The 14565-nt window shown below is 38.6% G+C and overlaps 1 protein-coding gene across 1 annotated transcript in view; it reads right to left on the bottom strand.

Annotated features, from left to right (window-relative positions):
* TMTC1 (transmembrane O-mannosyltransferase targeting cadherins 1) overlaps positions 1–14565 on the bottom strand; it is a 245692-nt gene that overhangs the window by 217918 nt on the left and 13209 nt on the right. Inside the window, exons 2-3 of the mRNA XM_058558571.1 lie at positions 9147–9324; positions 449–522 (exon numbers count right to left, since the gene is read on the bottom strand). Coding sequence (XP_058414554.1) covers positions 449–522; positions 9147–9324 — 252 coding nt within the window. The remainder of the gene's footprint in view (positions 1–448; positions 523–9146; positions 9325–14565) is intronic.

Here is a 14565-nt window from a genome sequence, read left to right as displayed (position 1 = left end):
TACTTTACTGAGGATAATAAAGAGGGAAAAAAATTTAGAACCAAAAGGAAAAGTTAAACAAATCATAGGCAAATAGAAGAAAGGACTACCCCCAGTATATTCTGGCTCAGAACTAAGATTCCAAATTCCACTCTCAGTAAGAAACTACAAGAGGAATGAAGGAGCAAGAGCTTGTCTTCCCAGCCCTGGGAGAGCAGTCCCTTTAAAAGGCTGTGACAGGGTTTAGAATGTGGTTGGAAGAGAGAAGAGCCTAGCATTTGGTAAGAAGCGGCTTCCTATCCTAGGTCTCCGGGAAGCTCACTGCGCATTTCACTGCCAAGAAGCCTCCCTCCTCTCTCAGGCAGATGCTCAGAGTCTACACACACACACACACACACACACACGGCAGAAATTCCCAGGGTACAGCGTGACTATAATCACACAGAATGGCACTCTCAGCCATACATACCTATTGTAGGAGAGAAAGGCCAACAGGAACAGCAGGCATGCTAACACGTCCGCTCTGCCAACAATTCCAGCTACCTGGAAAGTGTGGAAAAATGAAAAATAAAAACCTCAGAAAATTACTCTCAGAAAACCATTACGGAAATGTATTTGTTTTTAGATGAAAGGTATAATAAAATAGAAAACACGTTGTTCTTCAAACTTTGATACAGGATATATGAACCACCTCTGGTTATCATATATATTTAACAATAAGTTTCTAGAAGGAGGAAAAGAGGAAGGAAAGGGCAAGATTTTCACGCTTAACTTTATTTTTAATTTTTCTTCTATAGAAGGCCAATTCACAACATCAAAGATTATTCATTTATTGGTTTATTAGTTTATTCAAAAATATTTTTGAGCAGTGACTGAGTGCTACACACTGTGTTAGTCTTTGGGCACTGCAGTGCTAATGGAGCAGAGGATGTTTACAAAGTACTAGAAAAAAATAAGTTGAGGAATCAATAATTCTGCAAGAATGGGAAAGAGTATGAACTCATGATTATGTGCGAGTGTATGGACATACGTGTGTGTATTTCTTAGCTCTGTCACTGAAAGGACCTAAAAGAAAGACACCTCAGTGGCAGAGGCCATTCTGGCACTAACCACAAGCCATTCCTCCACTAAAGAGAACATGGGCTCCTTGGAGAAGTAGCTGACTCCAGGGCTGAGGCTGAGGAGACACAAGAGGAGCACGGATCATCTTCTCATGCTAGAAAGCAAGAAAGTGCTCAAAAAATGACGGGTACATGTCAAAAGGACACAGAAGCCAGTGACAAGGAGCTCCCACTGACCAAATATGAGACGATTTGAATATCAAAAAAAATAAAGACAGTAACAAATTATAAACCATTGAAAGAAACAGACACTCATGAGTGCATACTGATAATAAATATATGGATGGATGACTGACTGAATGAATGAATGAATGAATACATATATAAGTACATACATACATACAGTAAGCAAGTGAATGAGAAAGAATGGAGAGCTCTACCTTACAATAAAAAGCCAGTTAATGAATGTAGAGGGAATAGTGCAGTTGGAAAATAGCCATTTTGCTTCCAGAAGAGTAAAGATTGGATTGAGCAAGAAACATCACAATATACGAATGGATACTAAATCTAGGGTGTGAAGGTTTGAAGAGGCGCAGAGTATTTGCAGGGCTTCAAAGCACTTCCTCCTCAGTTACTTATTAGCTGGAAAAATAAAAAGAATAATTATACTATGGAGAAAATGCATTACATTGCATTATACCTTGATTGCGGAATCAAACTTAACCTCACCAATAAAGGGCAAATGGATGCATCATGTCTCTGCATGTGCTACCCTGATGACACAGCATCACCTGATATTCCAGCCAGGGATACAGAACCTGAATACAATCATGGGAAAACATCAGACAAACCCAGGATGAGGAATATTATATTCAAATACATAGATAAGTATTTTATATTAATAAAGTATAAAATATAATAATTCTATATTACTATTTTATAACATTTAAACTTTATATTTTAATATCTAATTTATATCATGCTTTACTAATTATATCACAACTCATATTATAATCTATCATAATATAATATTGCATATATTATATATTATAGATACAATATATTATACTTACATAATATATTCTATATGAATTCATATTTTTATATATTTTATATTTTTACATATTTCTATATTATGTATCTACATATAATATATTCATATTATTTTTAATTATATATTATAAAATTTAAATATAATATACATGTAAATCATATGTGTTATAAATTACATAGGTATTATATAATTATAACTATGTATATAGCACATATTATATAACATTACCAATTGCAATTATAATAAATATGTTAATAACATTTTATATTATATACATTCTAACATAAATTTTAAATTATATTTAAAGCTATAAATTATATTATAGAAAGACAATGAAGATTGGTAACTCTTCTAAACTTAAGGAGACTAAAGAGAAACGATGACTAATAGCCTTGGTTGTAGAAAATATACAACTAAATTATTAAGGTGTAAAGGGGGCATGAATTATGCACCCTACTCTCAAGTGCTTCAGGAAACAAATAATATTCTTAAATATAGAGGGAGAAAGAGAGGAAGAATGATACAACAAATCTGGCAAAATGTTAAAAATTGGTGAATCCGGATAAAGAATATGTGGTCATTATATTTTTTAAGTTTAAAATTATTGTTTTTTAAATGTGTTACTTCTCAAAGGGACTGAAATGGAAGAGAGGTGGAGGACAGACAGCTATTTATAAATCTTTGTATTATTTCACTACTTAAAATGTCTGTGCATTTCTCTTAATTTTTTGAAATCCAAGAAATAAAACTGTAGAGAAAAAAAATGGGATGTGGGTCAAAGAATGCTTCAAAGAAAAGGTTACATACAGGCTAGGTCTTAAAGATGAGGAGTTCACAAGGGAAATGAACATAGTCGACATTTCAGGCACAGAAAACAGCATCACTCAAATCATAGAGGACCTGTAGCCCATGGTGTGTTAGAAAATCAATCAACAATTAATAGCAGAAAATAGTTTTCTGAGAAATGTACCTATAAATGTCCTCATATAATGAGCACACTTTGCAGTCATAAAGGAGAGGCAATGACACACACATGGAGCTAGACCATCCAAGGCTTGAATATAGATTCCTTCTCTTGCCATCTGAGTGAGACTCCATTTTGTGATCTTTAATAACTGAGATTTGGTTTTGTTATCTTTAAAATGAGTGTAATGCTCCCTACCTCATGTTACTGTTGAAATTAATGAGATGATATAAAAAGTGCCCGCTCAAAGTTGGTGCCCTGCTTTCTCCCTTTTCCACAGAGAAAGCAGGTGGGACTCTTAGCATTGAGACAGGTTTTCTTGTGTGGCTTATGGAAATCATCTTTTTACTTTAAAGTTTACATGTATGATATTTTAATTTACCTTTATTAGATAATCTAATGTATCTATTAGTTAAAAATCAAAATAAAAAATAATTCAATTATATACCCACATATGGGTTGATAGCAAGTCACATATTGAGAAAAATTCTAGTCCAATCTATACCAAGAGAAACCTGGACACAGCCAAAGAATTTCATTGGCAGTACAGAGTTGAAAGCCATTACCTAATGGGGCTGCTCGGACCACCCACTGTTCATTGATCCATTAATCTATAAGGAACTTGAGCGCCAAACAGGAAGACTGCATGACTCAAGGGCGGTAGGCAGAGACAACGTGGTGTCACCTCAGTATCAAGGCCCAGCTCAGACTCACAGTCTGTAAAGCAACAATTGCACATGGTCTCTTGTGAAGCCCAGATCTGCTCAGTCCACACCACTGCCTCTTTCGAGTATCAGCATCAAGAGCTCAGCATCACCTGCAAGGCCTCCGAAAGCTTACCAAGAGCCCAGCTCACCAGCAATAAAGTCTTGGCATAAGGCCAGGCATCTAGGCCCAGAGGGACACTCATCACAGCACAACTGCTGTGGCCAACTTGGACAACAGCAAGGCTTGCAAGCTGATATTGGGTGTAGCAAGTTGGAACGAGGCAATCAGAAGCTAGGCGAGCATAACTAATACATTAAAGGCGCCTGAAGCCCAACTTCTCGAATTGCAGCTGGGAAATAGCAGCAGCAGCAGAATGTGCCAGCTGGATGTGCCCAGATATAAAGAATGTAGTTTCCCTTGGAGCAGAAGCTCAGAGGAGGTGCTGAAATGTTAGCGCTCACACTGATAGACTTTGCTGCCAGTTCCAAACCACCAAGCATTCACTGAACACCTACTCTATACCCTGGTTGAGCTGGGGTCTCTGGGGCAAGGGGGTTAGATGTCTTAAAAACAAGATGTTTGTCATCAACTACTCTATGTCTAGACCAGTCATTCACTAACTCAATTAGTCAATATCATCATGTTCGATAATTGCATAATTTATTCTAGTCAACCAACATTTTCCGAGGGCCTCCTCCTTGCCAGGTTTTGTGTCAGCTGGAGGGATATAACTTGCCTCAAGGAGTTTAACATCTGGTGGGGAGTCAAAAAATATGATACAAGGAAACTGCACGTATCATAAAGACGAGAAACCATTGCCCTGAGAAGACTAAAGGGATTAATTTTGACTGTAGGATCCAGGAAGGCTTCATGGAGAGGCCGACCTCGTACACTGAAACTTAAAGGACAGGCGAGGAGGACTTCAGGAAGCTCAGGACGGGAGAATGTGAATCCTGGGCCAGAGAGGGAACACAGAAGCATTCCAGGCAGAGGAAACAGAGGTCTGAAAACATGGGGTGTTTCTCGAAAGGAAGGCATAAAGTGATAAGAGCGTGGGGTAAATGAAAAGGGGGCAAGCGTGGGCCATGGGAAGCAAAGATGAATGTTAAGTTGGAGGCCCTTGGGCTTGATTCTAAGACAAGGTAAGGTGAACCATAGGGTGCTTGGAAGTACAAAATGACTTGATCAAAAATACATGCAGATAGATAGAATGTATTTCTGCCTCAAACTGCAGGTTTCCATCACCAAGGGAGTAGCTGTAACCTGGGAACTATATCCTGTAACAAATATTCAGAGTGGAAAAAATCAGTGAACATAACTGGGTAGAATTCAAATAATTTAACATTCAAATCTCCTAGCAAGCTTAACAGAATAACACGTGGACACTGCCAATTAAGGACTTAACCTGCCCCCAAAACTTGTTATTTCTTGGAATACCACTCACAGGATTTGTAGAAAGCATACTGTATGCATAAAGTTATTAATTATTTTATCTGCAAGAATGAGTTCCGTTAGCGTCAGGAACACAGTTAACACACGCCAACAGCTGAAAGCCAGAGTGACTGACTAGCCAGACTGACCGATTCTCTTCTATGCGCTCTGTCCCAGTTCTGGAAACGCTGACCTTAACCTTCAACTCTGTGTGTTAGCATTTCCTGCTCTTGCTTTTGACTTGACATAAGTGCATTCCTTCTAACCAGTAATGTCTCTACCGTGACTGTCAAGTTTTAATTCTCAGAGGAGAATTACAGTGATTTTCCCCACCTTCCCAATTTATCTACTGATTTTTCTCAGGATTCAGGATTCAGAAAAACATATATAAATTTCCCAAGAATATATCAGCAAACTCTTCCAAGAATCACAAGGCCTTGCATGAGGAAAGGTCTGGGTCTACCTTATTCATTGCTATAACCCTGCACTGAGTGAATATATTACAGTCACTCAAATATTTGTTGAGAGATTGAGTAAATAAAGGAATTTGTTCCTGTCTACTTAAATTGGAAATAACTTTTCCCCTCCACTGGGATTCTTGTTTTATTACAACCTTTTGCTTTGTCTTGTATGTATTTACGTGTATGTTCTTTGCCTTTTCTAGGAGCTTGTGAACAAATAGTGGGTAGGGACCCCGCTATCCACCCACATACCCCCTTGGCACCTAGCAGAGTGCCTGCACCAAGCAAGTCGTCATTAACTATTTGTTGATTACGTAATTAAGAGAGCAAATCTTTAATCACATCAGCATGTTTAAACTAAACCCCTCCCCTCAAAAATTTAAATCCTCCATCCTTCCTGGGATAATTAATGGTCCTATTTTTGTTCTTGTTTAACAAAGGGGAGATATATCCCACTAACTTCCTCTCTCGCCACACTATGGTCTATTTTTCTTTTTTTAAATAATTTATCACTATGTCTTCTGTAACACACATCTCTCTTTTCTATTTCTCTGTCCTCCTCTTTCGAAACCTGAACTAATATCTATAATTAAGTAACAGTCTCTTGATTCTACTTCGTAGTATAGATTGTTACCTAGGTCAAATTTCTTTGTCTCTTTCTTACACCTCTCTCATCTCCTTGTGAGATGAGAAATAGCTTTTCTAACATTTTTCCCTAAATAAATGTCCAGCTCTCAGACTCCTTAGCCCCTATAATTGTGTTACCATGGATTTTTTTTTTCGATTAGTACAAAAGCTTGTTGAAATCCTTTCTTAAAGGTCATTTTGCTAACAGGATTATCGTTTTTTCTTAGAATTCAACCTAACTCTATCAGCTCATGATCACACTGTCCAAGATTACCTGCATTTTATGCTCTCCCTCTCTGCAAGCACAGAATTAAGACTGTTATTGTCCTCGTCACTTGCTCTTTCCTGAAAAATTTTCTCCAAGACACTCTAAGCACAGATTTTCAACTGTAATTTAAAAATTAGTTGTCAGAAACATAATATTGTCTGTGGGCTTAGATTACATTGCCATCGACCCAGCAGCATATATTCTATATGGCAAGGAGTGTAGTCTTTGATTATTTCTCTTCATGCGACATCCAAAAAGAATATTAAAAACTTATACATCTCTCTCATCTTTTAAAATTCGTATCTAAAATGTTTCATCATAATGTTAAATACTTGAAAGGATCTAACTTCCCATGCATTACAAATACTGACATTTTAAAATTAGTCCATAATATTACTTTTTAAACGTACTAAATGGAATCTGAAAAGTACCATAGCAATTTGAAGCACGTCATTTTCCACCTACACAAACATAAACAGGCTCTTCTTTAAATGGCAGACATTTTACACCCTTTCCCCTTGAACTCATATTTCCATTTTATTTTCCCCTTAGCATTTTTTCTTAATGTATTATATAGTTATGCTTAAAAAGACTCTATTTATCATCTTCTCTCTCTGTAATAAAAATACACATATAATTAAATTTATTTTTTAAGTCTCTTGTGATCATAAGATTCTAAGTGTTAAATTTTCAATGTTGTATTATTTCAATTAGTAGTAATACATAATTGTTCAATACATCATAAATTATAAAAAATGATACATAAATATTAAATATAAAAATACACCTCTTAATAACACAGGCATAGCAGGTTTCTCTTTAATAAGTTCAGTTATCGATGGCTGAATATTACTTTTTGTTAGAATGATAAAGCATGTAGCATCAATTCTATTCCTGGCTTTCATCTTATAGACTGTTGACATAAATAACTGAGAACAGAAGTAGCCATGTTACAGCAGTGACTTAATTCTTTGAACACCAAAGTTATCCTGCAAAACCACAGTGATCTATCATCTGACATAATGTTTAATGATCCACCAGCTGATAACTCAATCAGGTCCTCCTTTAATTTGGTTGAAAGCAAATAATTTAAGTATACCTATCCCTAGAATTACCAGTCAATAGAGTCATTTGCTTTCACAGCTCCTCAAAAGTATAGCAAAAAGGCTTTACCAAGACTTTCCAAAGAACTACTACTTATACCTCACAATGTTGCACTTAGAGGCAGCTTTTCAGTCTAAAGGACTCAGAAGGGGCTGCGAAAATTACCTTTAACAATGTAATATTTTAATAAAATGATTTTTTTTCTTTATCACTCACTTCAAATATATTTGTGTCAAAACCTTGGGCTTACAGATTTAGAATTTTGTTTGTTGAAAATGTCCATCATATAGTCTAACTGGCAAAACCAGTCCTCATTATCAAACCAATTGGCCAAATCAGATTTCTCGTGTCAGTTCAAATGAAGATATTATTATGCATTCCCATGACAAGCATCTCACTTCTGAATTGAGAACATCAACACAGGTCACCATACCCTACTTTCAATATCACGCTGTATTCTTCACAGAAACACATATAAGACAGAGGAAGATATGAAGAAACCTTACTCTGCATTTATGATGCCTTAATTGAAGGAGGTTTTGCTGACACCAACATATCAAATTGTTTCTTTGTAAGGTGCCCTAGAGATTTGTACGCGTGGGGCATAGTAAGACTCAGTTGCATGGGAGACATTCCTTATTCTTTTTAAATGAGACAAGGGCAACTGAAAGAGGAGGGAGAGGAGAACCCTCTTGGCATCTTTACCCCAAGGGTGTTCTCAGGCAAATAGACTGTTAGGAAAGTGTCCTGATGCAAGCTGAGGCTCTGGAAACGATTCCTTTACAACTCTGGTGCCCATGGACCCCTTGGTAAGTCTCCATCTACCCCTAGCAATACAAATAAAATAAACCAACTGTGGTTACTGAGATGTGAAATAAGGTAGCTTGATAATGCCTTCTCCATGCATGGTTAAGTCAATAGTTTAAAGACCATAGATCTAAACTATCTACATAAATAATTTAAATAAATTTCTCATCACCCACCAAATAACTACACTTCATACGCATACTAAATAACATAGAAAACTATTTGTAAGTCTCTTTCTAACTTGAAGAATGTCAGCCTAACTCTTTATAGTCTTCCCCCAGCACTTACAGTTCTGCATCATAAATATTATAAATACAAAGCAGAGTGAAAAAGGTAAAATATAAACGTAGAGCAGGAACAATGACTCAGCACAAGTATCTCAAAATGCCCCTTGCTGTTTAAAACACATTAGAACTCAAATTTTCTGCAAATAAAGAACTGTGGCCATTTATGACTACCTATAATAATAACAGTGGTTATTTAGAAAAGCAGTTAAATCCTGGTACTGCAATAAGGGCCTTTTGAACATTCAAAAAGAAAAGCTGTCAAGCAGAATGATTTATATATAAAGATAAACACTTTAGTAGAGCTTCGAATTCACACGGTTTTGAAAGGAGAAAAAAGATCAGTTTAGCTTTTATTTTTTTGGTTCATTATTTCATTGCATTCCAATGATACTCACCGCCTCAGTGTGAATAGGATGCACAGCAAAAAGCAAGGCCGTCACAAAAGCAAGCCCACGATTCTTGAAGACAGTTTTGTCACAGGTGTACATCAGCACAAGAGTCACGAGGCAGTGTAAAATTACATTTACTGCATGAAAGTAGAATGGGTTCATGCCAGTCAAAAATATGTTTAGCCTGTAAAAAAAGACAAAAACAAAAGCTGAATTAGCTGCAAGCAGCACATAAGCACAAGGAAAGCAGGAGGAATCCATCATTTCAAAAGATAGGCTTTTCGATTAATTATTTTTAAATGACTCCCAACATCAGGTTATGCTATCTGAGTATCACTTTTTTCCCATCCCAGAATTTTCCTATTTGCAGAAATCACTGCACATGCAAAATAAAACATTATTTCAGAAAACTCTGTGGTCTCCCTGAGAAGGCAGGGAGACAGGTGCTGAACCTGCTTTACCCCCACTCCACTGCTAACGCAAACCCCTCCCCCCCAATACTCTTGCTCTCACTGCAGGCTCTTCCCAAGCAGTTGAATGTTAAAAGCAAGTCCACAGCGCTGTGGATCAGAGCCACAGCCACTGGAGACGAGAAAGAAACCACGAGACTGTGATTGTGGTCACAGTGGGACAAACCAGGCATGAACATGTTCTCTCACCCATGGTGCCACCAGGAACCAAATTTCCAGTTTATACACCTGGAATCATTGTTAAGTACCACCCCACGAGGGATCTTCAGGGAACCTACATGCTATTAGCAGCTGCAGCTGAAATTAAAAGGATGAGCAAAAGCACTGCATTTCAGAATTTGTATTAAACATTTTCTAACAAATTCCCACAGATCTCAGAATCTCAATTCTAAGATTATGATGAAGAAACTAAAAAGAGAACCAGAAAGAGAAAGGAAATTTATTGTTCGACATCTTAAAAATACTTTCCTGAGATATAAATGCAGAACAGAGAGACTTCTGAAGGTTGCCTTAAGTTTAATAACAGGACCTAATGTCCCCAATTGAGTATGCGGGGTTACAGAAAAAATACAGTTGTATAGGGTACGGTTCTCTTGGGGGAGCATACACACTCTAAGTGGTATTGCCTATAGTTATCTATGTTCCAGCCTATTTTACCAAAACAGTAAACCCACGTCTTTATTCTCATGCCCTTGAGCTGCTTCTCTTATAGAAATACCTCCTCTTTGCCAAAACAATTGAGAATGTAAAAGCCAACTTTAGCGATGGCGTGTGCATATTCTAAATACTTGGCTCAGTTCATGCACAGCTTAACCTACAGAATTTTAAACATCTCAAGCTTTATTTGGACACATGAATCTAAATGCCAGAGTCACTAATCGACTCCATTTTCATTCAGACTGAACTAATCACGGTCCTAACTAAGCCTAGAAAAATGAATTGCTGTGGGGGATCCAACTCCAGGACTCCAATGCTAGAATCAAGGCGACTGTGTGTTGGCCAATCCATGAGTGTGTGCACACCCCAACGTCCTGGTGTGAAATAACTCATCCAGAGGGAAAGAGGAACGGGCAGTGAACTAGGGGACTGGCAGGTCCAGCTAAAGAAGGGAGAACAGCATCCTATTCCAGTACCAGAGGACCCACACATGATGAGAGAGCTACTGGAAATCAGAAAGCTCAGGCTGGTGGGCCTGTGAGAAGGGCAAGACCGGGTCCCTATCCTCGGAGAACCTGGGTGCAGTTCCCGGGGAGCCCATCCCCCTGAGGTTGATTTTACACTCTGTTCCACTTCATCAGGCTGAGTTTTTCAGACCAACTAAGCCATTCATTTAAAATTCATACATACTCGTGACAATGAGAGAAAACAGGCAATCTTGCATCTGGTAAGTGGGTGTCCAAATCAGAAGGTCTCTAGGTTGTCAATATGTATCAAAGGCTTTAAAAAGTACATACCCTTTGACGAAAAACTCCATTCCTAGGAATTTTCCATAAGGAAATAACCAGAAAAGCATTACACACACACATATGTGATATCATGATATAAGAAATATATATTTTGGTCTTCATTCAGACTCCTGGTTAGAGATCCTAAAACCTTTGTAATTTTCCTAAGCAATAAAGGTGCTAGGAGCATCTTTTTGTTCTAATATTTGGTCTCTGTCTCCGATTCCTGGCACAGACCTCTTAAATTCCTTGCAATTTCCTAAGTGATAAGAGCACTAGGAGCATCTTTGTTCTAATATTTGGTCTTTGACGCTGGTTTCTGACACAGGACTCCTAAGTCCTTTGGAATTTCCTGGGTGATAGAAGTGTCTTTTGCTCTAATGAGGTGACTCTTGGTGGGCTCCTGAATGGAGGCAGGTCACCAGCAAGACCAAGTCATGATTAGAAGCTTGGAACTTTCAGCCCCACCCCCCCATCCTCCAAGAGAGAGGAGAGGTGAGGGAGATTGAGTTAATAATCGATCATGCCTACATGATGAAGCCTGCATAAAAATCCCTGAACTATCGAGTTTGGAGAGCCTCCAGGTTGGAGAACACATCCACGTGCCAGGACGGTGGTGCACCCCAACTCCACAGGGACAGAAGCTCCTGCACTCGGGACTCTCCAGCCCTCACCCTGTGCATCTCTTCATCTAGCTATTCATCTGTATCCTTTATCATAGTCTTCATTATATAATAAACCAGTAAACATAAGTAAGTGTTTCCCTGAGTTCTGTGAGCCATTACAGCAAATTATCAAACCTGAGGAGGGGGTCGTGGGAACCCCCAATTTGTAACCAAATTGGACATAAGTGTGAATAACCTAGGGACCCAGTACTTGTGACTGGCGTCTGAGGTGGGGGCAGTCTTGTAGGACTGAGCCCTTAACCTGGGGGAATCTGACGCTAACTCCAGGTAGACAGTGTCAGAACTGAAGTGAACTGCAGGACACCCAGCAGATGTCGGAGAATTGTTCAGTGTGGGAATAAACTCACACATCTGGGGTCAGAAGTACTGTGAGCGTGAGCAGAGGAAGAAACAGGAATTTTCAGTGTAGAAAGATGCAAATCACTGTGTTAATTATAAAAATGGCAATAAAGAGAAGGCAAGACACCTGATAAGCCAAAACCCTGATGTATTTGACTATTCCACAGATATTATACGTTAGATCATAACTTTGGATTACAAATAATAGCATTGTTTTTTAAAAGAGGACAAGATAATTACTTTTCCAAAGTATTTGTTATTCAACCACTGAAAAGTAAAAAGCATCATTAAAGATGATGTTATTATTACTACTCTTGTATGAGGTACTTACATATTCTTTTCACCTCCCAGAAATTATATAAAATGGTAGGCAAGAGTCACCTTTATGGTCCATATGTATCATATCTGAAAATGTGCAGGCATTATTCATATAGATTATGATTCCTTGAAATTGGTTAGGACAGAGTGCCTGGTGTTTTAAGTGGCCTCAATTAGATCCCAAAATATAAAAATAAATTGTTAATGGAAACCACTGCAGTAATAAGATAATGGTGTGAAAGTCCCTCCCACAGGTGAATCTAAACTTTGACGAATCACTGAGAATCTAGAGTTAGGAGAGTTTCCCAAACGTCTAAAAAGATGGAGAGTGAACTCTCCAAACCAAAGACAAGTGAGCTTGATATGAAATGATAACATTTTAGAATTTATCCTATTCGTGAGCCCTGGAAAAAGAATCTCTGGTCCTGGGAGCCAATGTGGGTTCACAAAAAGGGGGTTTAGGGGCCAGCCCGGTGGCGCAAGCGGTTAAATGCGTGCGCTCTGCTGTGGCGGCCCAGGGTTCGCAGGTTCCGATCCCGGGCACGCACCGACGCACCGCTTGGCAAGCCATGCTGTGGCGGCATCCCATATAAAGTGGAGGAAGATGGGCATGGATGTTGGCCTGGGGCCAGTCTTCCTCAGCAAAAAGGGGAGGATTGGCAGATGTTAGCTCAGGGCCGATCTTCCTCACAAAAAAAAAAGGGGGGGTGGTTTAACTGATAAATGTCACATTTTAATAGGAGAGGGGATGTGATAGACACATCACATCTTTATTTTAGCAAAAGCATTTATCAATATCTCTCAGAATTTCCTTGCATTTAAGATAGAATAAGATGGATTTGGAGCAAACACAAAGAGGGTTGAGTAAATAAATCAATGTCTCCTTGGATAGAGACCTCCCACATATGTCACAGGATTCTGATATTATCTCCGGTCTGTCCAATATTTTTAACAAAGACTTAAATGAATCCATAGTGTATGCTTGCCAAGTTTGCAGAAGGCCTTTATCTGGGAAGGAGAGTTACTATACTGGGAGACTGACGGATTCACAGAGTTTAAATGCCTGAAATTGTTAGTTAATTCCAACAAGATTAGCCAGAATATGGGTAAGACTAAGACTCACATTTGGACATAAAAGAGAACAAAATACCTGCAATTCAGATTCAAACTGTACACATGGTATGTTGTCCAATGGCTGTTAGTTTAACCTAAACTCAAAGAGTTATTGTACCCTAGCTGTCAAACAGACCAAACCACCACCAGACAGACAGGGAACCGCATAAGTCAAACTATTTTTCATCTCAATTCACTCCAATAGCTATTTATTGAGGACCTACTACAAGTCAGGTACAACGTAGGACCCAGAGACACAAAGAGAAGACATGGCACCTGCTACCAAAGAGTTAACAGCATGGTAGGAGAAAGAGAGGCACTTAAACAGATAATTAATAGTTAGTGAAAGACTCCTAGCAAGGAGAACCTACCAGGTGCAGAGACAGGGAAGAGGGAGGTGTTCTACCTGCAGACGAGAGAGGGAAGGTGGGTGATATCCAACACACACGGGGCAGAAGCCCCTTAGGGTGCTACTTAAATGCTGGAGCACCTTCACAGGACGCTGGGGGGATAGGGAGTCTCCAAGTGATGTCTCAGAAAGGTAGGTTTGAGGAAATGGGGCATGCTCAGCCAAGAGAAGACAGAAATGATACCAAGTTCTTCAGGGGAAAGGATCTTTGCCCTATTTATGGGTATATCCCCAGTGTCTAGCACAATGCCTGGTTCATGGTTGTCACACAATAAATGGATGAATGGATAGACATATGAATGAATGAATTAAATACTGAAGCAACGCACTTACTCTAAGTAGCTCCCAGAGGGGAAACTAAGATCCAACAACAACGTGGCAAACAGACTGCCCAAGAGCCAAGTTTAGCCTGCAAATTGTTTTGTTTCACCTGTATACCTTTTCTTTCTTTTTTTAATTTACCAACATTTTAAAAACAAGTGATTTCATACAAAAATTTCCAGCTTCTCTTGAAAGATTAGAAAACCTGGCAACTCTGGGCCTCCATGGCTGCATGGAAACATTTGGGTGCCCATTTAGATGGTGTAAGAACTCACAATTTGCCACAGTGCAAGCCAACCACTAGGAGGCAGGCTTTAGCTCAAA

Source organism: Diceros bicornis, chromosome 17 (genome assembly GCF_020826845.1).
Source record: "Diceros bicornis minor isolate mBicDic1 chromosome 17, mDicBic1.mat.cur, whole genome shotgun sequence".
Taxonomy (NCBI): Eukaryota; Metazoa; Chordata; class Mammalia; order Perissodactyla; family Rhinocerotidae; genus Diceros; species Diceros bicornis.
The sequence above is the reverse complement of the archived record's forward strand: the minus strand, read 5'-3'. Positions and strand labels throughout refer to the sequence as shown.